This window comes from Myodes glareolus, chromosome 8 (genome assembly GCF_982192425.1).
Source record: "Myodes glareolus chromosome 8, mMyoGla1.1, whole genome shotgun sequence".
In the NCBI taxonomy this organism is placed as follows: Eukaryota; Metazoa; Chordata; class Mammalia; order Rodentia; family Cricetidae; genus Myodes; species Myodes glareolus.
This window is the reverse complement of record NC_142033.1, coordinates 91,051,530-91,075,529: the sequence shown is the minus strand read 5'-3', so window position 1 is coordinate 91,075,529 and position 24,000 is coordinate 91,051,530. Positions and strand designations below refer to the sequence as shown.

At 39.4% G+C, this 24,000-nt stretch overlaps 1 protein-coding gene across 12 annotated transcripts in view; it reads left to right on the top strand.

Annotated features, from left to right (window-relative positions):
- The window catches only part of Ehbp1 (EH domain binding protein 1), a 263,173-nt gene that overhangs the window by 204,218 nt on the left and 34,955 nt on the right, over nt 1-24,000 (top strand). For 6 of the 12 annotated variants that reach the window (XM_087909201.1, XM_087909209.1, XM_087909207.1 and 3 more), the window contains 6 exons: nt 3,281-3,428; nt 9,514-9,621; nt 13,109-13,227; nt 15,459-15,597; nt 15,753-15,859; nt 18,476-18,599. In XM_087909201.1, coding sequence (XP_087765327.1) covers nt 3,281-3,428; nt 9,514-9,621; nt 13,109-13,227; nt 15,459-15,597; nt 15,753-15,859; nt 18,476-18,599 — 745 coding nt within the window. The remainder of the gene's footprint in view (nt 1-3,280; nt 3,429-9,513; nt 9,622-13,108; nt 13,228-15,458; nt 15,598-15,752; nt 15,860-18,475; nt 18,600-24,000) is intronic. The other 6 variants (XM_087909205.1, XM_087909203.1, XM_087909210.1 and 3 more) reach the window with 4 other exon arrangements.

Below are 24,000 nucleotides of genomic sequence, written 5' to 3'. Positions count from 1 at the left end.
TTTGTTCTCTTTCTCTGTCCCCTGTGTTTATGGATGAAATGGAAGTTAGAGAAGTTTGGTGGGTTCACTTTAACACTTGAAATAGAACGTTTTAAGTAACGTATACACAATCATATCTAAACACACATGGTACGCAATTGACCCAGTGTTAATAACAGTAAGACCAACCTCTGGATTAAAGATCTCTAATTTCTTATTTACATATGGTCTCTCCATGTGTCTCTTTACTGTGCTCACAGTATTTGTGAATTATGATACTGTAAGTTCTATATCATATTGAACTAGTTTTCATTCATTCATATCTGACTTCATTGATTCAGTTCATTGTGGTCAGTGTTCTTTTTGATAGTTGGAAGTGTGTCAATTTGCCTACCTAGAACTTCAGAGTGTGTCCCTAGGCCTACCTGACACACCTGTTAATCTACTCTTACTAATTTAATGATGCCAAAATCTCTTGATTTTTAGCTACCTCAAAATAAAATATTTTTAAAGAAGTACCCAGATTTGAGTTCCTCCTATCTGGTTTCTGCCTTGACCATCAAGCCTGATTGCTCCTTTTAAATTTCCTGACTAATTTTCTACATTCACTCTAATAGGTTGTTTTTGTTTGTTTGTTTGTTTTTAAGACAGGGTCTCTTTATATAGCCCTGCCTGTCCTGGAGATCTAAGTAGACCAGGCTGGCCTTGAACTCGCAGAAATTTTCCTGTGTGAGTGCTGGGCTTAAAGGTGAACGCCACCACGCTCAGCTGTACTTTTTTCTTGAAAGCCTTAGATGTTCATGATCCATTGGTGTTCTTGTTCTCTTCTTCTCCCACAACTCCCCCTTACATAATTATAGATATTCTCCAGGTGTAGTTGGTGGCATCCTTATTTCTCCTCAGGCTTCCATGTATTCATCCTTCAACACTGTAGGCTTCACGTCTCACCGCAGCATCAGACCCACTGCTAAGACCTTTACTCAGAAAGTCCTCTTCAAACCGCCCTGTCTTACCTGAAACTTTATCAATAGTTGTTGTACATATTCAGTTTTAAACTTCTGAATCCACATCTCTAACCAAAAAGTGGTACAGCAATCAATTCTGTCTCAAATATGTTTCTTGCATGTCTCTTTTCTGTTCCTTTTAGCACTTACTCTTCCTGAATGTTGCTATAACGTCTTTGGGCTGTTCATAAGCCTACTAATTCATGACTTTCTGGTTCTTCCATGTTAATCTATAGTAAATAGTGTTGCTAGATTAATCTTTAATTTCCCTAAACTTTAAAAAAAAAGTGAAAACAAACAACATAAAAAAGCCAACACTCAAAACTACCTTGAGAGGTTCCTGCTACTTCAGTGTGTTTTTCCCTCAGTTGGCTTTCTCATCTTACCTGCTACTCTCACCTGCAGTGGGTGCCATAACCAGGCACCAATCACTGTCGGTTCCAGAGTCCTCTCATTCTTCGGGTGCGATGCAAGAGCCGTGATTCCTTTTGTCTGGCCCCCAGCCAAAACTATTGTTTCAAAGTTATAATGAAGTTATTTCTTTAAAAAATATTTACATGTCTGTCTTACTTTTGTTTTCCTCCTGCTTCAGAAAATGCTATGACTAAAGCAACTCAGAGGAGAAAGGGTTTATCTCAGTCCACAGTTGAAGTGTAGTTCATCACAGTGGGAGAACCCAGGCAACAGGAGGAGTGTACAGTAGCTGGTCACAGGGCAGCCTGAGGCCGAAGAGAGCAATGGATGAATGCTTGCTATTCCTCTCCCCTTCTTCACTTCTGTAGTCCAGGTCCTAGCCAGTAGCCAGGGAGTGAATGGTGCCATCCACAGCGGGTCGCTCTTCTAACTTCAGCTAGTGCACTCAGAATAATCTCCTGGGAATGCCCAGAGGCTCATCTCCCTGGTGGCTCTAGATTCTATAAAGGTGACAGGTAATACCAATCATCACTCACATGTGCAGGACACTCTATCCCACCAGTGCAGGGAATGCGGCCGCATCAGCAGAGGCTTAGTGGAATGAAGCTAGATCTTGACAAATGAGTGTAAGTTAAATAATATGAGAGAACCATGGCCCAGAAAAGGGAATGATGTTTTCAAACCACAGGCACATGTGATATGTAGGTTTATGTAAGTAATTTGATGTGGACAGATGTTTTATGGAGGTTAGGAAATGTTAGAGAAGAGAGCCTCCAAAGATGCTAGAGTCAGATTAGTGTAGGTTTCACCTTATGTTATAAATTTTCAAGTTTACAAAGCAATTTCCCATTGTATTGGCCTCTCTCTCTCTCTCTCTCTCTCTCTCTCTCTCTCTCTCCCACTCTCTCTCTCTGTCTCTCTCTGTGTGTGTGTGTGTGTGTGTTTACATGAACACTGAATGTATATGTCTTATATGTGCACACAGAGGCCATAGAAGGCATCAGGTATCTTATTCTATCATTCTCCACCTTAGAACCTGGACCTAGAAAGCCCCAGCAATTCTCTTGTCTCAGTGCTGGGGTTGTAGATCGTACCTCGCTTGTCACATGGGTGCTGGAATCCACTCTCAGTCCCCTAGTAGCATAGGGTTTTCTCTTAACTGCTGATCCATCTCTTGAGTCCCCGCCTGCTTACAGTTCTTAATAACCCCTTTTAAGTACTCAGCAACTGTCCTACATATTTGTTGTAAGCTTTAGTCATTTTAAATTCAAAAACTTTATTAGGCTTTATTGTTAGTTTTTTCTTATTGTGCATCTAGGAAGAGATGTAGCAAAAAAGAATTTCACATAACTATTATGTTGTTGTTGGCAGTTTTTAAGTTGGAACTGCTAACTGATCTACTGTTTTCACTCTTACTTTATGGAAAAATACCATCCCTTTATTTGATCAATATCATGTAGCTGTATTTTACAGTATCAAGGCGTCTTACAGATAGTGCTCAGTATCTTTATTAGAAAATAGCAAGTTAAATATTATTTGAAAATCACAATTAATTAAAAGTCTATTCTGATTATTGTGACTTCCTTCTCTAAGTCTGTTCTTTTATTAATAATTTCTGCCTTTTCTTTAGTAGCATGTATTGCCAAACATTCTTTAATTTAAATTTGTGATGGCCGTTTTAATACAATGATTTGTAAATGTTTTAAAGAGCTGGTGCTAAGGTGTCTTTTAAAAACGGTGTGACATCCCGCTGATGCAGAGCATCCTGTTTATAATGTGGGCCAAGCACCATGCTGTAACCAGCTCCTATCACGATGATCAGATTGAAAATGAAATTGCATTTCTGTCAATTACTGAGCTGGCAACTGTTCAATATATCTTAGCAGCAAGATGAAGAGAGACGTCGGCAGCTGAGAGAGAGGGCTCGTCAGCTAATAGCAGAAGCTCGATGCGGAGTGAAGATGTCAGAACTTCCCAGCTATGGTGAAATGGCTGCAGAAAAGTTGAAAGAAAGGTCAAAGGCATCTGGAGGTGAGCTAAAGAATTTTGTAGAATATTCTGTAGAGAACCCAAAAATCTTCAGTGAACCTTTTAGCACTTCTTATTCTTACTTCAAAATGTTACATCAAAACCGTAAACTTTCTAGCCTATTGATACTTTTTTTAAGCTAAAGAAAGTACAGTAAATCAGAAGAGGACTATTAGTATTTCCAAGTCAACTTTTTGCCCTAATTTTTAATACAAGCATCATTCTTTAGCTTGGCTATGGGGACACAAGCCTGTAATCCTGGTTTCAAGCTTGAAGCAGGTCTTGACTGTATAGTAAGACCCTGCCTCAAAATTCAAAAGGAGAATGAAAAGAAAAGGGGAAGTGGGGAGGAGGAAGAGGAGATGACACTTTTTAGAAGAAACCACGTACAGAATGTGGTTTGTGATGTCCTTTGGTGTCTCACTGTTGTACAAGTAGGTGAAATGCAGGTGCGTCCTTCACGTCTAGACTATGGGACTTGCCAGGGCTGTGCTTTCCATGGGAAACTTTGCTTGAGTTATGCTGGAGATTGAACCGTGGGTCTAGTGCATGTTAAGCGTGCATTTTGCCACTAAACATCACCACCAACTCTAGGACTTTTCCCTTCGAATGAGATCTAGTGATATTTTGTGCTGGTGAGATGGCTCAGCTGGTAAAAGCACTTTCCACCATGCCTTCTGCCCTAAACTCAATCCTTGCCATGTCCGTGGCATAAGGAAAGAATCAGTCTCTATCCTTTGTCCTATGACCTCCACTTGTGGGCTCTGCTATAGTCATCCTCCTCCCTGCACACACAAAATTAAATACAAAACATTTTGACATAGTTTCAGCCAGGTGCAGTGGTATATACTTGTAATCCCAGCAGTGGAAGGAAAAGCCAAGAGCATCAGGCCTCAGCCACATGAGACTCGTATAGCCCAGTGTGTAAATTGTTGCAGTGTTCCATAGCCGTTTCCTTTAGGTCATTTCTATTGTCTTTACTCTGAGAGAAGCATCTTCAATATTTGCAGCTAAGCTTAATGTTGAGACATGGAGCATATAAGTTAAAAGAATTTTAATTTTGCCTCTCAATACTCAGTTTGGCCATCCTCTATTTGAAACTGCACGTTTGCTGGAAGTATATTCAGGAAGACTGTGAGCTTTTTATTTCAGAGTCATAACCTATTTATCGAATAGAACATATCAGGTGCTTGTCCTTAGTTCATCTTAGAATATTATTATTACCCTGAAGATTAGACAAATAAGAACTTGAATAAAACCTTAGAAAGCTGAAACAAAAGAAAGCTCCCTCCAGTTTACTGGGGAGTTTATTCTAAATAAACTAAAACTTACTGCCTTGAGTTTTAATTGATTCCTTATATTAAAAGCTTACAGGTATAAGATGGCAGTGTCAAGGAGGCTAGGGAATAAAGCTGTAGTTAGTACAGTCAATGGCATAGGGTAGATTGGCTGGCTACGCACGCGTTAGTGATACAACTCAAGTTGAGGTCTTCAGATGTAGTTCAGTGGTAGAGTATTTGCCTAGCACAGATCATTGTTCAGTCGTTGTTACTAACACACACAGGCACACACATACAGAAGAAATAATTTGTCAAAGGCTGTAGACCCTCTCCTCAGGTGAAATATTAAAGAGAAAAATACAACCCCAGTTGCAAGTGTATATCAAGGCTAGACTAGACCAAGAAACCTTTTCAGAGTTGCAGCCCATGACTGGAGCTCTTCTTACAGTGGGGGAAAGCAAAGACGTGGATTTGACATCATTTAGCAGTCAAAGTAAATAAAAGAGCAGGAGCTAAGATTGGTGCAGTTCGGTGACAGAGTGGAATTTTCCCTTACACCCAATCATCTCCTTAGCCTGTCTTCCCCTACTGGGTCCATCTTCTAGTCTCTATTCTGTATGAAAATGTCGTGGGTGAGAAATCCTGCTTGCCAGTATCCCATTTTTACTCTTGTTTTTATGACTCTCTACGTGAGCATTTACTTTAACTATTTGTGGATGGACCCCATGACTCTATAACTTGGTGGTTTGTGATTATTACTACAGAAACCATGCAAGTGCAGTTGAAAAACAAAAAGGTTGACCTAAGTAGAGGAGGCCTATTCTCTGTCCTCAGGTGAGTCTTGGTCTATATCCACAGAGGAGGTGTGAAGCTGTCTTTCCCAACCTCAGCAACGGGCATGGATCTCGTGTCTAAACTGTAGTGATCAAGGCTGTGAGCTGGAGAAAGACCTTTAGGAAAGGTAGAGTGAAGGTCTTCCTGAAATTCAAACATGCATGCATACACACACATACACACATATACACACATACACACATATACACACACATACACACATATACACACACATACACACATATACACACACATACACACATGTACACACACATACACACACATACACACACATACACACACATACACACATATACACACATACACACACATACACACATACACACATATACACACATATACACACATACACACACATATACACACACATACACACACATATACACACACATACATACACATACACACATATACACACACATACACACATATACACACATATACACACATATACACACACATACACACATACACACACATATACACACACATACACACATATACACACACATACACACACACATACAACTGCCTTTCCAGCAACTGTAGCCACTTGTCTAAGCCAGAATTCAGCAAGCATCTTAATGTGGGCCAGAGTAAATCACTTACACTTGCAGACCACCAGATCTCTGCCTGCTCGACTCGGCCTGTGTAGTCTGAAAGCAGCCTTGAATTATATTTGAATGAATGGGCATTGCCCCTCAAAAGCAGTGGGATGAATTCTGCCCCTGTCTGGTAGTTTACTGACCCTCATATAGCACATCCAAAATTCACATGGATTCACAGGAATCCAGTTCCGGTTATAACTTGGGATAGTGTGAATCACTAAGTGCAATGAGCCAAAATAAAATCCTAAAGACTTAAGTGATTGTTATTTTCGTCTTCTATTAGGACTATCTATAATATTTATATTGCATTTCCTATCTTTTTTGTTTTTCTGAGACAGTGTTTCTCTGTGCATCTTTGACTATGCTAGAACTCACTCTGTAGGCTGACCTGAACTCACAGAGATCCCTGCCTCTGCTTCCCAAGTGCTGGGATTAAAGGTGTGTGCCACCATGTCCAGGGCATTTCTGATAGAAAGTTCTGAATTTTATGGAGACCTTGGTTGAGAATATTTTTTAAAAAGGTGAGAAACTTCTTTCTGAATCTTCTATTTTTCTGAATGTATTTTTAATGACAACCTTGGATTCTTTTCTTGGCATTGTAAATCATCCTTTTATTATCGGATATCCTGGTTTCCATTCACCTATAAAAGAAGAATGTGTAGGATTGGCTCAATTGCTGTGGTACAGTGGTGCGCACTGCCAGCTTATGCAGTTCAGCCGGTACCCATTGTCACATCCTATTGCATAGCTGATATCTCATGTCCTGCGCCTGTAACAGAACACAGACCACACTTGTCTCTCTTTCATAGTTATGTACTGGATCTATCTCTACTTTTGGTTTTACTCACTTACTAACTTTTCCATGGTTAGCCATGAAGACTGTAGTGATTGATGTGTGCCAATGCATAGATATAGATGTAGTATCTTTCAGTACACATATGCATGTGCACACACACATAAACATGTACTTGAGTTCTGCTACAATGCATTTAAAATATTCTCACAGGTTGCTGAGATGTGCTGAAAAGAATTTAACGTGCATTTCAAAACTGGTTAGTGACTAGCAAGTAAAACCTCATTCATAGGGTGAGCTGATAGAAAATTGGTTTTTAGTTTAGTCTTTCAAAACAGTAATCATTTTATGAAGTCTAGCAATACTGAGTTAATCCATCTTAATGTTATTGATGAGTGGTAATGTAAGTGGAGGATTCATTTTTTCTGGAAAGAATACAAATGGCACCCGTTTAACATGACACAGGACTTTCTGCTCTTCACTACTTTCCAAAGCAAAACCTTTGTTTAAGATTGATTGAAGTGCTTGCCTCGCCTCTTACTCCTTCCCCATAGCTCAGATTCCAATCAGTTTCAAATCTTGTTACAGTTCTTTTAAGATAGGCCTTCCATCTTCAGGTCATGACAGTTTCCAACCTAGATTTCTCACCTCCAGCTTGTCTGTTCTCTAGTGCGACAGCTGGGTCAGCAGTTTGCCGCAGATGATGCTGTTGCCTGCCTAGCGTCCTCCGACCCACAGTCCCTTCAATGCTTACATTTTTTTCACGTAAAGATGTGAAAGTGTAACCAATAACAGCATTGGAGGAGTCATATTGAAGCCTGAAGTGCTGCTACCGCTGCCTGTGCACTGCACACAACTCACAGTTACAATCAGATATTTCGACTGAAAACTACGTAATCTTGTGAAACACCACCATCTCTTCACCTCCACCCACATTTAGACGCCCATTCCGCCCCTCTGGGCTCTGGGTTCACTCCAGTCCTGCCCTTCAAGCCTTACCTTCTGTTATTTCCCTTTAAGTGTGCCTCAGCAAACTGGACTTGGCTGCGTTCTCTGGACAGAGAGACCCTAGCTTTCTTCCTTCATGTCTGTAAATGCCTTCTCCTCAGTTGGCCTAACTTACATGTTCCTACTTCCAAGAAAGAAATCCTGGTGCCACTGGCAAAGAGTAATCTTTGTGTCTTTAGAATTGCTCTGTGCCTTCTTTTTTACCCCGTAACTCTGGTCCTACATGGTATTATAATCACCTTAATGTGTTTGAGTCCAATAGATGTCTTTAAAAACTTATCTCCTCAGCATCTAGCACAGTATTTTGCAAGTTACCTAAAGAATACTGTAGACCAGTGGTTCTCAACCTTCCTAATGCTGCAACCCTTTAATACAGTTCCTCATGTTGTGGTGACCTCAACCATTAAATTGTTTTCATTGCTACTTCATAACTGTAATTTTGCTACTATTATGAATCATTATGTAAATATCTGATATGTGACACCGCCCCCCCCAGATAAGAACCACCAATATAGTGGGGTTTGTTTGTTTGTTTGTTTTTGGTTTGTTTTGGTTTTTGGAGTAAAAGAATGAATACTGAATTTTGTACTTTGACTCTAGATTAATTGCGGTTAGTAATCAATGGTGGCCGATTGACAGCAGCCAAGTGTAACTAGCTCTCCTGAAATCATTAATAGTTAATGTCTCTGGCACAGATTACTGCAGAAAAGTGTTTGACTACCTTTTTAGCACTTGGAAGTATTTGCTAATTCATTTGCTAAGCTACAGAATTATTTGGAGACGTTTTAAGGACCGTGAAGTGAAGGTGTTCACCTTTAGGAAACGAGCGGAATAGCTGTGCTGGGGTAGTTGATCAGAAAAGAGCTCTCAGCTGACCGTGCCTAGGGAATATAGTCACACACGTAATGCTTTAGCTTCTGCTCCCAGCAGCAATCTCTGTATCCACCGTTCTCCACCTTCCAGGAGGAGGCTCTTCCCCATCTTTTTTCTTTGTTGTTTTCTTCTTATAACTGGCTTACACAAGTGTATGGGAAGTCTGTTAAATGTTAACTGTTATTAGAACTCTTGGTGGCCACTTAGAAAGCCAAAAATCAAACAAGGATGTGTTTGTGTATTATATGTATTACATATATGCATATATGTATATGTAATAAATGATAAAAACGAAACTCATAGTTTTGGATGTTTTTTCACTAAGTCAATTTTATTTTCATATGTTATTGTATTAGAGATTATTAAATAGATTATAGAGTAAAACACAAGGACTTAATGAGTTCAATGATCCAGAGACAGTGGGTGGCAAATTGTCAAAACTTCTACATTCGCTTTAATGTGATAATTCAGCTTTGACATAAGAATGTAAAATATAACTGTTAAACCAACAGTGGAAAAGTGACTTGAACTGAGTTCTTAATTTGCTTATCTTTGTCATACTTCAGTTTGAGAAGCTGTCATTGAAATATTAGTTTTTCTCCTTTAGAGTTGAGGACAAAGGATATAAGATATAAATGATATACTAACATTATTGCTACATGTTCTTACAGATGAAAATGATAATATTGAGATAGATACTAACGAGGACACTCCTGAAGGCTTTGTGGTAGGAGGTGGAGATGAACTTACTAATATAGAAAATGACCTTGATACTCCCGGTAATTTCAAATTATAAATGTTTTGTGTCCTATTGCATGGCAGAATTTATGATTATATTATTATATCTCATCAATAATAATTTATTTTGTAGTCTCTTTACATCGTATGCTCTCACTAATCATTTAGTCAAATCCACCTTCCATTAATTTTTATGTTATTTTGTTTTTGGTTGAATTTAGTTGAATGTTCAAATAGCTTAACATTGGTATAGTAAATTATGACATAGGTTCTTTTATTACTGATAATCACTCTAAGTTTCAATTGATAGGCTCAGTAAGTGGCTCCCTCACTGCTTCAGGATTGTGATAGCTGTCGTGTACCACATGTGGAATAGCTATGGACTAGTTCAGCTCTAAAGACTCATCAGAATTAGTACCGGCAGTACGGGGTATGTTGGTACAGAAGGCTAAGGTAGGAGGATAGTGAGTGCCTTCCAGGCCAGCCTGGACTACAGAGCAAGTTTGAGGCCAACCTGGGCTTTAATGGGAGATTTTTCTCTCAAAATAGATAGTCTTAATTGTATTATTTTGCAAATTTCTTTCTTACTTTAAATATTATCACTGTTTTACATTGGCTGAACAGTTGATTACAGTAGGACACTTTGAAAACTCCTTGTATAGACTACAATTGGGTTAATGTCACGTCTTCTGTGAATCACTGCAGTATGGCTTTACTCTCCTGGGAACTGTAAAAGGGCTTCCTGTGGTGTGTGTTCTGTAGGCCTTGCCTTCAGAGGTAACAGCAGCTAGCAGTCCAGAGTTGTATGTACCCAAGTGGCTCCAGCCATGTTTCTCAAGTTGCAGCAGTAAAGACTGTGGCATTCTCTTTAAACATGAAGATAAGGAGTTGGTCTCTAACAAGTGTCCTGTCCTGCATGGGTCAATGGGATGACAGCAGCGCTCTTCGGCACCTTTGGCGTCTCCTTGCAGGCTGACCGCTCTTCTGAGAAAACTCAGGGCCTTTTGTCAGTACCTCCCTTGTGTCTCAGTATTAAGATACACTCTTACTGTATAGCAGCCAGAGTACAATATAGTTCAAGAAAATTCTGATATTTAAGGAAACCATTTTTAATGTTTAGCTCAATATTAAACTACCTTTTAGTTCTTTTTTAATAAATCTTTTTATTTTTATTTTTTATGTGTATGGGTACTTTTCTTACAGGTTTGTCTGTGTGCCATGTTCTGTGGTTAGTGCTTTGGAAGCCCAAAGGAGGTATCAGATCCTGAACTGAGATTACATCCAATTTTGTGCCTCCGTGTGGGTGCTTGGAATCGAACCTGAGTTTTCTATAAGAGCAGCCAGTGCTTTTAACCACTAAGCCATCTCTCCAGCTTCTTTCTTAAAAATGTAGACTTTATCTTTAGTTTTCCCCTAAGAAATATTCTTATTGCTGTCTACCTGTCGTCCCTTTACAATTACAGAATTCTTTCTTAGAAACTGAGCAGGGGAGGAGAGACAGAGGAGGGAAGGAAGAGAATTCTCAATAACCTTTTACTCTTGAGGACTTGAAGATTGATTTCTAATTATGTAATTATCAAATTGGTAAAATCAGCAATGTTTATCTCCTTTTAAAGTAAATTGGAAAGTTTGGGGAAAGTAACCATTTCTTAGGTAATGTGGAGAAATTAGCTACCATAACTTTTGTGGGATATTTTTAAAATCTGGCTAATTTTAATCATGGCAAGCTTGACTCTGACACTTGGGAAAAAATCTCTCTCTTAGATGGGGAGATAGTTTATTCAAGAAAGTGCTTGTGACCCAATCCTGAGCCTCTTAAGTTCTGATCTCCAAAAGCCAGGTGTGGAAGCCCCGTTCTCGGAAGCCCAGCACAGACGGAGCAGCAGGCAGGTCCCTGGAGCTTGCTGGCCAGCCAGGCTAGCCCGGAGCTTGAGTGCTGGGTTCATGGAGTGAGACCCAGTGTTGGTGTCTAGCACACAAGCAAGTCCACACCTGTGCACACATATACAACGCACACAAAGAAGTAACTGATAAAAAGTAAAACTAAGAAAATTCACCTAAAGAAAAGCATGCCTCCATCTCCTGTTTAGGGTTACTAGGGTTCTTTGTTTTGTTCTATTTGAGCCAGATTCTCACTGTAGCTCAGGCTGGCCGGGAACTCCCAGGGTTAGCCTAGTCTACCTGGTGGCACTGGTAATCTGCCTGTTTCAGCCTTCCAACTGCAAGGATTATAGCATAACCCAGCTTTTCCCACAGCTGATATGGCTCTTGAGCGTGCTATAAGTGGAGGCTTTGCCGTCCATAGCTGTTGTTATGATAATAAAAAATAGGAATACAAGCTGGAATCTGGAAGCACACAGAAAATAATATAATTTTTGTCCTGCTTTATTTTCTCCAAAATTTCTTTTTTAATATGTGTATAAAAGTCATAATGTTTTAATAATAAATTGTTCAATCTTTATCTTGGTTTGACCATAGTTCATCAGATATTGTTTAAAAAAGAAGCCTGGCAGTATAAACTGAAAAATTTTCATGAAAGCAATGATAATGACATTTAATAAGAATATTATAATTAGAAAAGTTATTAATCTTTATAAAAAATACCATTCTTCAAAAGTTGGCATGCCTTTTACAACCATTTTATTTTTAAAAGATCACTTTGTGTGTGATTTTTAAGTAGAAATATTTATTTCAACTCATTTCTGAACCACTTTATTATTAGAGGTTAATGTACTTGGTAAAATAATTTGAAACTGTTTCTTTGAAAATTTATAGCCATAGTTTGGTTGCCTTTCATTTCTATCTATTTTTAACACACTCTAAAATCATGATAATCTTTATTATATTTCTGCTATTTAAGTAGGAAGTATTTGCAAACATATACTATGTTGATGCTGGGTATATATGTACACATAGATTCTGATAGTGTGTATGTTACCAAGATCATATTAATACCATGTTTCAAAATGCTATTGCATGTGTAAATTTAACATACTAAAATAATTAAAATGGTAGAGTAACAATTTAAATAAAAGTTTCAGAGTTTGTTAGTGGCGGGCACCTATAATCCCAGCACTTGGGAGGCAGAGGCAGGAGGATCACTCCAAGTTCAGACCCAGCCTTTTCTACATAGTGAGTTCCAAAACAGCCAGGAATACAGAGAAATTCCAATCTCAAAAAAAGTAAACAAAGAAAACATCTCTTTAATATCTAGTTTTTTGTTTTACTGTGTACTATGTATATAGTTATATGCATGTGTATGATGTATTTCTGTTTTTCAGGTAATCGTAATAAATAATACCTATGGCATAACTTCATTATCTTTAAGCATGTTGACATATTTTAAGGGATTAACCTGAAGGTGAAATATATATAACAAAAGAACTCCCTGTGTGTCTAGTTTGATGTGTTGTCTTACCCCCAATGTCTTTTGAAATTTAATATTACTCTTGTGATGTCACTTAAAATTAATGGCCTGTGCATCCCAGTCCTCTTATCTGTCATTCATGGTATTTGCATGTTTAACAGAACAAAATAGTAAATTGGTGGACTTGAAGCTGAAGAAGCTCTTAGAAGCCCAGCCACAGGTGGCAAACTCGCTCTCCAGTGCTTCCCAGAAAGCTGCGACTGATATCTCAGAGCAAAAGGTAAGTCTCGCTCTCGGCAGCTGCCCTAGCTGCTTCAGCCTAGAGAACTGCTGTTTCATGCGCCTCATGCAATTCGAGGGCATATGAAACTGTTCTTGAACTCTGATTTTGCTAAGAGGAATATTGCCAAGAGAATTCTAGAATGGTTTTCTGTCTAAATCTTTTACCCATGCAAATGAGCAGTTGGTGCTATTTCTAAGACTCTGTCATACCTGAACATAGTAATGTGATTGAATATAGCCTTTAAAGCAGTGTGTATGAAATTTGTGCCATTGTGACTCTTATCTGCTGTAGCATTTTAGACAAAGTGGCCTTGTGTGCATGTCATTACTGTTATTACAGGCTCTCTCTATTGTCGCCACCCAAGCACCCCACCTCCTCTCCCCACATTCTGTCATTAGCATTTCGCCAGCTTTGGGGACAGCAGTCCTGTGTAACTTTTCACCCACCTGCGGACTGTGGGGATTGCCCTGCTGACTGAGAGGATTTCCTCCCCCTGACAGAGCCGCTTTGAAGCCCCAAAACAATGGCTCTCATTGCTCTCTGTAATGTCGTGTCTGTAATTGGTGATGAAAGTGTGTGGTGGAGGAGGCAGAAGACTTTTCGTCTCTATCTCTGAATAAAAGGAAGCCTGGATTGGGTCTGGTGTCTTTTTTTTTTCTTCTTTTTCTTTCTCTTTTTTTTTTTTTTTGCGTTCAATTTAGCTTTCTGCTCTGGATTTAATGCAGAATGAAGCTTGCCTAAGAATAATACAATGGATTGAAAAGGCTAACTGAATTAGTGGGTTTAGAGGAATACATTTGTAAAGTGGCAGAAGTTCCTAGTCTTAAAAAGGTTTCTTAAGATGGGATTTGCTGGCTAATCATACTGATATTTTAGCATGTTGCCAGCCCTAAAAATATTAACCATGTTTGTTTATCTTAGTAAAGACTTGAGTTTTAGACTATTGGATAATCATTAGACTAACAGTTAAAAAATCATACTTTAAGAAATTAAAGCCAAAAATATTTGTATCCTAATTATCTAGTTAAGATATTATAAGATTGATCATAATGATAAATTCATCAGACAGTTGTTTCATTTTCATAAGTTAGTCATCTACATGTATGAAACTGATTTTGTTTTCCAAAAAGCTCTTTTGTAGTAATTTCTAAAGTTATTCCAACAAAACATAGACTTTAAACAGATTGCGTTTGTGTGACTCTTTTTAGTTGGGGATTTGAAAATGGTGTTTAGAAAGAACATACAGCGTCCATCTGCTTCCTTGCAGCTTTCAGCATTGATTTGGGTTTTTATTTTTTTTAATAAAATGCAGTTTACACATTTATAAATGAGGCATTCTGTGTTTGTGGAAAAGGATAAACTGTTACCTTCCCTCGAGGCTTCTGTGTCCCAGGCCTCCTTGAGGCTAGAGAATAGGCCATTGGAGGGCTCCCTCATTACTGATTGTCTCAATGCAGAGGAAGGGCAAAGTCTTGGTAGCTTTTGATAACCAGTTTCAGCATTCAGCAGGCTCAGCTATTAGTCATGCATCTTAGCCTTTCCCTATTTACTTTCAAAACACTTTATAAAAATAATAAAAGATTAGGTTTAAAATGAAATATTTGTTTGGTACACAGCACCTCGGTATCTGCAGCTTCCACACATTGCAGTGGTTCAGTCTTTTGGGATATTTCTTGTTGATAGAACCATTTGAATTTGTTACCAGTATTAACATAGGAAGCTCCAGAAAAGATAATTGTAGTTTCCTTGGCTGTAAAGGGCTTACTTACAAATCAGGCTTTGAAAAGGTAGAGCTGATGAAATTCCGTTCAGTGGGGTAGTGTCATAATCCTACCTTTTAGCCTTCGCCCAGCATTAATGGTTCATCTGAATGGGCATAAAATTGGAAACTATTTCTTCTTGTCATACAAGTCCTAGGACTACAGACAGACGGGGCAGAGTCGTGGGGCAGAGGAGGCAGCATGGCTTCTAGCGATGCTTATCACCAGTGGAAGACACAAGGGCTTGTGGTGTCTGACACATCAAAGTCATCAAGGGTTTAAACCATGTGTCCCAGAGTTTTTGCTGACTGGCCATAGAGCCTGCTGTTGAGCTGTTTATAGTGTTTTAAAATGCTGCCAGATAGCTTAGAAACGTCAGCGTCACCTTAAACTGGTAAAAATTACCTCCCTGGCTTGTAATTCCTTCCTTATTCTGAACTACCGTGCTGTTTATCCTTTTGCTTTTAGAATGGCGTGGAAGATCTTCGGACTGAGCGATTACAAAAAGCAACAGAACGTTTCAGAAATCCTGTTGTGTTCAGCAAGGATTCTACAGTCAGAAAAACTCAACTCCAGTCTTTCAGTCAGTATGTTGAGAATAGACCAGGTAGGAACGCTTTTAGAACTGTCTCATGATGTAGCAGTGCTTAACTGTAGGTGTATATGTATGAAATACAGAAATGCTGATAATGTAAAGCCACATTTCAATATATAAATATCAAGCTTTATAATAATTTTACATGCCTCTCCCCTTTTTTTAAGAGATGAAAAGACAGAGATCAATACAGGAAGATACAAAGAGAGGAAATGAGGAGAAGGCAGCGATAACTGAAACTCAGAGGAAGCCATCAGAAGATGAAGTACTTAATGTATATTAATTTTTTGTGTGGTTTCATGATTGCTGATAATTCCAAACTGTGTATGGAAATAGTGCCTTTATTTGTTAAAATGAGATGTTAGGTTTTTTAAGATGTCAATCTCCAGTGCATTCAAAGCAGTGTGAGAGGGGTACGCTGCTGAATTAGTCTGCAGTGTGGTGATAATTGTCAGATAAAAAAAAAATGAATTTTTCTGAGTTCCACAGCCCCAGCTTCCTTGAGACATTTCCATCAGGGCACTTCCCATAAAGAGATTCCAGTATTGATCTACCGGGAGGATTTTAATTATTACAATAGCAGATACCGCAGGGCTGCAGTCAGAGGGAGAAGTCACATGAGACCCGCTAGAATTTCTCAGCCAACCCATTTTGTTGGCTTGGGTTAATGGGTGTTCAACCTTTCCATTATCCAGATCAGCCGTGAATTACTAGCTGAATGATGTTTGCATTAATATAATATATATGGTAATTTCTTCACTTAATTAACGGGGAGGTTCAGCTCAGTAGGGGTATGGGCTGATCATGTGTAAAATTGATTTGTGAGGGAAATATTTGATAGACCGCAGGGAGAAAGCTGCTTTTGATGGACAGCTGCGGGACAGAAGCAAGGAGAACAAGTTTTAACTTGAATTTTTGTCTAGAAAGAAGCACAGCTCTCTTTAGTGGTGTTACTTTTGTATTATCTACAGTTTGAATATTTTCTTGTTAAAAATCATGTTTTGGGAGATTTTAAAATCATTTAAGTGCAATTTGGGACTCTAAAGGTGCTCCATTTTATGTTTTTCACATTTAGGAGACCCAGAAAAGTCTTAAGTACAAAAAAAGACACTGGAGAATCTTGATAAAGCATTTGGCATAGCTTAGTGAGATGTAGACTCTTTGCCTGTGCGGTGTGTGCTTGGACTGAAGAAGTCCGATGATTGGCCTACAGCACTGCAGGACTAACAGATCTGATTATGAAATTTGTACTGTGCAGTGAAGTTTAGTGTTTGCTAAAATTTCTGCTTTTATGTTTGTATTATCTGTAAACTATGATGTTTATATCCCTTTGGATGGAACTGGAGACAGAAAAAGTATTTTTAGAAAATGCTGTGCTGTCTAGTAGGTGAGAAGCATTCACCGGGTTATTCCTAGTTTTATACTTACCAGAAGCACACATTGAAATAGAAGACTATCCATTTTGTATAAATCTTTAAACAATATAGTGACATTGTATTCAGTGACTACAAGATTATCAGATTTATGATTTTATGAAACATTTTAACTTTAAATTTATCGGCTCTCATAATCAATTTAACAATTGAAAGTCAGTCATAAGTTGAATGCAGTTTTTAAGTAGTTCAGAAAGTGTGAACATTAGAAGTAGAACTGAACGTATTTATTGACCATGAGGAGGATGTATAATAACTATGAGTCTTATTGTTTAAGGAGGGCCTTAAATACAGTCTCTCACAGCTTTCTTAGTGGTCAGTGTACTTTTTGGACTGGGAAAGCATTTGATAGGAGACTGCCGCTTCTGTCTCTGAATGAATAATGCTTTGCATATTGATGCTGGTGGTGATGAGTAACCACCAAGCCATCGCTTACTACCTAGAAATGTCAAAGGGTAGAAGAGTTGCAAGGAGAGCTTGTTATTTATTTACTGTGACAGTACCATTCATACGTATATGAAAATCAAACCTTAGAGTTATACTGGAATTCTGTAATAGAACTTCTGTTCCAAATAAAACTTATACGATCACTCTTAAATTGTGGGTGACTATGAAAGTAAAATTTCAAATAGAAATACAAATTTGATTAAAGAGATAATTAAACAGTGAACTAGTTGAATCAGATTCTAAGTAGCAATGTATAGCCCTACAAATTAGTAGCATTTCAACTCAGAGATGTACAGGATCTATCTGAAAGAAAATAGGGAAATACTACAAACTTTGTTTCCCTTGGTTTCTAAATTCTGAGACAGCCTCACGGTATAGCCCTGGTGAGGCTGGAACTTAGTAGATCAGGCTGGCTTTGAACACATAAGCACCTTACCTGCCCTTCCTCCTCCTGGGTGCTGGAATTACAGGCATGCGCCACCATTCTTCTCATCTTTTTATTTTTTAAATATTTTAAATGGTATAATTACCACAGGCAAAAAAAGTATCTTTTAAATTGTTTTGTTTGTTTCTACAGAAGAAATCTAGATAATTTAAGGATTAACTTCATAGTAAAGCCTTGCTTTCATATACTTTGCTTTTGAATGAAAGATGCCCTCTAACAGTCACTACAGGGGAGATTCCCTGCCTTGTCCGTGCTTAAATCACTGGCTTCGTGCTAGGAAGCGGCCATCGCCCTCACTGTTAACTTTTTGTATCTGGAAAATCTGGGTGTAAATTTATAAACGTAACACTGAGCAGCTGCAGTGTTCAGTCTCCGCAGCAGTTTGTTAGACTTGCTGCATATGAAAGATCCTAAATCACAGGCAAGGAGTGGGGTTTTGGTACTAAGGTTGATTCTAAGTGTATGTTCACTTCTCTAGGTAAGTGCTTTACTAAGTGTTTGTAGAAAGGGAAAATGCAACTTACAAGTGATTTTTTTCCCCCTTCCTGTTTGTTCTCGTTAACAGAAAGGGTTCAAAGACACCAGTCAGTATGTTGTGGGAGAATTGGCAGCACTAGAGAATGAGCAAAAGCAAATTGACACCCGTGCCGCGCTGGTGGAGAAGCGCCTCCGCTATCTCATGGACACAGGTACGGTGCCCAATTACACTGTAAACAGTTTTGGCAAATTGAGCGTTCACAAACTCTTATAGAGTTTTGGAAGTGTGAATCTTTGAAGCCTGAATGTTCAGCAAAACTGCCTTGAAAATAAAAAGGCTGCGATTTGCAGCCACCTCTCTGGGCCCTGGTGATAAGAGTGCCTTCATGGGAAGTGATAACTCGCCCTGATACCGTGTGAGCCAGCACTATTGAACAGTGTGCTCATCCATGCAGGGTTGGAATACACATCTGTGCCTCATTGATATGCCACTGCTTAAAAAAAAAAGTAGATCTTTACTGTTCTACTGATTCATTGGGGAAAAAAAAAGATTTGGCCAGCTAAAGCCATGTACGGCGTGAGGCAGAGTGGTGTGCACAGGGGATGGCTCCGTGGACTAGATCACTGAAATTTGAGAATACTATCTGGTTACTGATGCTCCACAATTTTTTTTCAAGAGACCAGGTTTTTAAAAGTCTGTAATACTTTATGTCGTAGCTGCATTTGAAAGGATTAAAGTCTATGGCAAGGTTTGTAAAGACGGGTGAGCACAGCAAGTTAGCGCCTAAGCAGAGGGCGGAGTGGCATTTAATGCCGATTGCCAGTGGAGATTGTATAGATCTAAGAGCACAATAAGCTATTGGAAAGGAACTCTGTGAATGTGCACACGTGTGTTCCTTTAGAATGCTACTCATCCAAAATGATAACAATTGAGAATTAAGTTCAAACCCTTCACACCAAACTAAAGGTAAGTTATGTAATGAAAACCTACCAAAACTGAGAGTTAAAAATCTCTCCGAATTAGCTGGCTTAGTTTTTCGATTGCTGTAAAGAACAGGGATTTAGCATTGGAAAGCTCTCCTGTGCCTTCTTGCCTGCTTTCTTACACTATATTCAATAATAAAACTTCTCCAGAAATAAGCTTTTTTATATGGGATATTTGAAAAAGTATGTTTTAACGACATCAGAAATTAGTCAAATAGGGATCCTGGGCATCTTCTGATCCAGTGAGCTTCATACTATTCTGTGGAACTCCCAAGCTGCTCCTGAGGCTCCTTAGATCCTGCCAAGCCAGTAGAGGCCTCAGGATTCCTCACTTCTCTTGAGTGAACTCGGGCTTTTTAGAAGACTTGAGATTAAGTTCTTCTATTTAATATTTAAAACAGAAAGCCTTTGGGAGAAGTAACTGCTGACACCTCTCATGCTGGTGAGGGGACAGAGGTAGCAGGTACTCAGGGTCACGCAGATCACCAAACACAAACCATAAACAAAATTCAGACCACCAGAGTTCTGTCATGGTCCTTCTCACTGCACCAGAGGAGCCAGATCATGTTTATCAGTACCCTAACAAGTCATGTGTGTGTCGTGTGTGTCTTGCCTTTTTTGTGTGCAGTTGCGCAGAGTAGGCACACATCTATAACCCAATATATTGTTTTACATTTATAGTTTTCTTTGGTTTCTAAAGGACTCTAAATATATTAGCTATGCTACTATAAAATATAACTAACTATGATAATATAGCATCTCTAATATTTTGAATGATTTTAAGTTGACTGATGACTTCCTGTTGTGTTGACAAGTGGACAGAGAATGCTTCGCTGACCGTACTGGATAAAGTGTGTGTTCCAAATGGAGCCGATACAAGGAGCCTCACGCCAGTAGTAAGGAAGTGGGAAGTTCTGTTTTCTCTCCTTTGTACATGGAACTAGTTTATTGAGGTTGTAACCAAAAGAAACTCACCTTCTCCTTCCCAGCCTATATGTCACCAGAGGAACTTGGAAATGGCCTTCTTTACTTTTAGCCAAAGGTTATAGACTACAGATTGATTCTAGAATTCCTTTGGGGATTATTATATCACTTATTCACAAGACAGAATTTTATCATACCAAGTCTCTGCTGTAGACTCAAATGAAAACTGACCCAACTTGATAAGCTCCAAAAATCACCTTGGACTGTAATAAGCCTCCTCCAGCACAAAGAACGTATTAAGATAAAAACTAGTTAGTATATGAAACACAGCATATGCTAGAAAGCAAAAGCAGCAAACTGTCTTTTTTCCTCTCAGGGTTCTAGTACATTCCAGCTTTCATTCGTTTCAACAGTACCTCTTTGCTGCTATGTTAGAGATGCTGGTGTACTTTCTCAATCTCAGCCTCAGAAATATGTATGGCTTATTCTTCACATGTCGAAACTCAGGCCCACATGGGGGAAATGATGCATGTGAGATGACCTTGGCTCTAGCGAGGTAGCTCAGTGGGTAAAGGTGCTTGCTGAACAAGCCTGACAGCCCGCATCTGCTCCCCAGGACCCAGGGAGAGCTGGGAAGAACTGACTGCACAGAGCTGTCCTGTTGCTCGACACAGCAGGCCTGTGTGTGTGCACATGTGTGTGTGTGCACACAGACACACAAAATATCAAATCAAATCAAATAAAATAAGATAGCCTTATTAGTAAAGGCAGGGTTACAGCTTGAACATGGATTTTTAGATTTTCTAGCTCTTGATTCCAATCTCTTTCCCTATCATCATTTTTCACCCTCTGTCTTTTTTTTTTTTTTTTTTTTTTGTCCTATGGGAGTCTTACTACATAGTCCACGCTAACCTAGAACTCATAACCTTCCTGCCTGCCTCGGCCTTGCAAGTGCTGGGGTTATGGGCATATGCCATCACACTCAGCATCCACCATATCTTTTTTTTACTGGAAAATATCTCTTTGTCTACTTTTTCCTATATACCTGTACATACTGGCTATATTCATTTTTTTTACTGAAAAAAATTGCACATGATCTGAAATTAGTCATTTGAAAGTGTGCATTTTCGTAGTATCTAACGTGTTCACAGTGCTGCATGGTTGCTGCCCCTTGTACACATTGTCACCCAGGTAGAAATTCCGTGCTGCAATAACTCCGTTCCTTCCTTCCCAAACCCAAGAACTCTTTGCTGTCTTGTTTCTGAATTGACTTTATTCTAGATGTTTCATACAAGTGGAATTAGCAATCCTTCTGTGCTTGACCCCTTTAGTTTAGCATGGTCTCTTTGCGGTTCATCTGTGCTATTGACATGTTCTGGTTCTTCATCTTTTTTTGTGGTTGAAGAGTCTTTTTAGTGTCTGTATACATGTCCCGACTATCTGTGAAATTTAGAAATCAAAATACATTTTCCAAATGAAGCTCTGTTATAACTAAATAATATTAACAGTCTTCTTGAACCCTACTTCCAAATCCCTCAAGCTGAGTAGCTCTGGACTTTAAGGACTTCCTTTCTTAGAAGATGGGGGAAGGAAGAAATTGGATGGAGGCCCAAACTGCTGGACCTTCTCCTGGCATGTTGACAGGCTGCTCTAACGAGGGACAGCCTTGGTGCGTCATGCAGCAAGATGAGAGGGTGCCACAGGTGAGAAGCAGTAGCTGGGAAGGCCGTTAGAGGCAGGGAGAAAGCAAGCATAAGGGGAGTGGTTCCTATCAGGCTGCTCGCTCAATCCGGAACTATCCGGGGATAGTCCGGATTCACTCATTCCTGTTCTCTCCTTACCTTCCCCTGTTCTCAGCAAAGCTTATTAGAAATATATAGTAAATATATTCCAAGCTGACACTGTGTGTAAGTGCTGCACCCATGAATCTTTCAGCAAGTTGTAACCCTGGTGGATGCCGTTACAACGGGGATCCTTAGACTGGGTGTTGCAGGTTATGTTACTGTGGTGAGCACTAATCCCTTGCCGTCTCTGATTGGTTCCCGTTTGACAATCATCATATTTTATTGCTATGAAACCATAGTGTTTTCACCCAGTAATGTGGGAAATTTTTTAGGTAATAATATTTTGAGGTTAAAAATTAAATCTATGAGGAACCTTTAAGCTTTATAGTCTTATACCATGAGAAACCGGATCATGATGGCCGCCTTCAATCCCGGGCCAAATGGAACCAATTCCATAGCTTTTTTTCCTAGAGCGTTGGTTGAAAACACTTGATGGCCATTTGAATATACTTAGAGGGAAAAAAATGAATTTAAAAAATACTTTTCTGTGTGGCCTTCCAGGTTTCTCTGTCTCATCTTTTGAGGGTCCACATGTCATATTAAACTGTTTTAAGGAAAGAAATGGGCACTGTGTGGTGGCTCCTAACCATAATCCCAATACTTGGGAGCCTAAGGCAAGATCACAAGTTGTAGGTTGGGCCACATAGAGAAACCCTGTCTCAAAACAAAATATGGCAAAACAGGGGGCAATTGGGCACATATACACAGAATACATTTTCTGTGTTACTACTGATAACTGGTCTCTTCAAGTCACCAGAATTGTGCACTGTCCCTACCGAAGCTGGCAGTGCTACGGTTGTCATCATGCTTGTGTGCTAGCTCCGCGAGAAGTGAGTGAGACACGGCTCTTGTCTGTCAGCGTCCCTCTGCCAGGGTGTCTGGGAGTAACTGGGAATTTTGAGAATCACATTGTTCAGGTAGGAAACCGAGGCTGAGAGAGATAGTGGGGAGCAGGGGTCAAATCCAGCATGATGGCTGTGACACCCCACTCTTCCTTTGTGAGGAGCACCTCTGGTTTCTCTAGGGTCTGTTCACCATTCAGTGGATCCTCTCCATGCCGTTGCATGATGTGCAAGGCAATTCAGAAGAAACAGATCAGTGTCCATTTAGTTCATACAAAAAGATCTTAGGCTGAGTGTGGTGGCCCACACCTGGAATCCCAGCATTCAGGAGGTGAAGCAGGCAGATCCTAAGTTCCAGGCCAGCCCGGGCTACCTTGTCTCAGGGAGTGGGGGAGACAAGCAAAATAAAATAAAAATGAAAAGCACTTGCTGACCCTTTGACTCCCTCGGGATGGACCGGACCGCGCTCCTCTTCGCGTTGCTTCTCTGTCCTCCCGTCGGTGTTCATTCAGGAAAGCCGCACTGCCCAGCATCCTCACTTGGAGTAGGAGAGGAATGAAACCAGCTACAAAAAGCAGACATCTCCTTGCTAGTCTTTAGGTTGGCTTTGACCATTACAGCCTTCAGAAAATAGTTGCACTCTCTAATTAACTATTATAAACACCTGAAGACGATTTTCTAAGATATTTTTAAAGTAAAAACCAATTAAGGAGATGGCTCAGTGGGCAAAAGCACTCTTAAGCAAACTGACAATCCAAGTTCAGTCCCAAAATTAACATGGTCAGAGAAGATAACCAACACCCCAAGGCTGCCCTCGGCCCTCCACACATGTGCCGTGCTACACACACATTCACACACAAACTAAGTAAGGAAGTCTGATCAAAATTTTTAATAAAATTGAAGAGACTAACAGCTAAACCAAAGCACTGTTTTTATATTAGTAGCTAATAATTTTATAATAGATGCATATTTGCATTTCCTGTTATTATACCTTAGTTTTCACCTTAAAAATACAATTT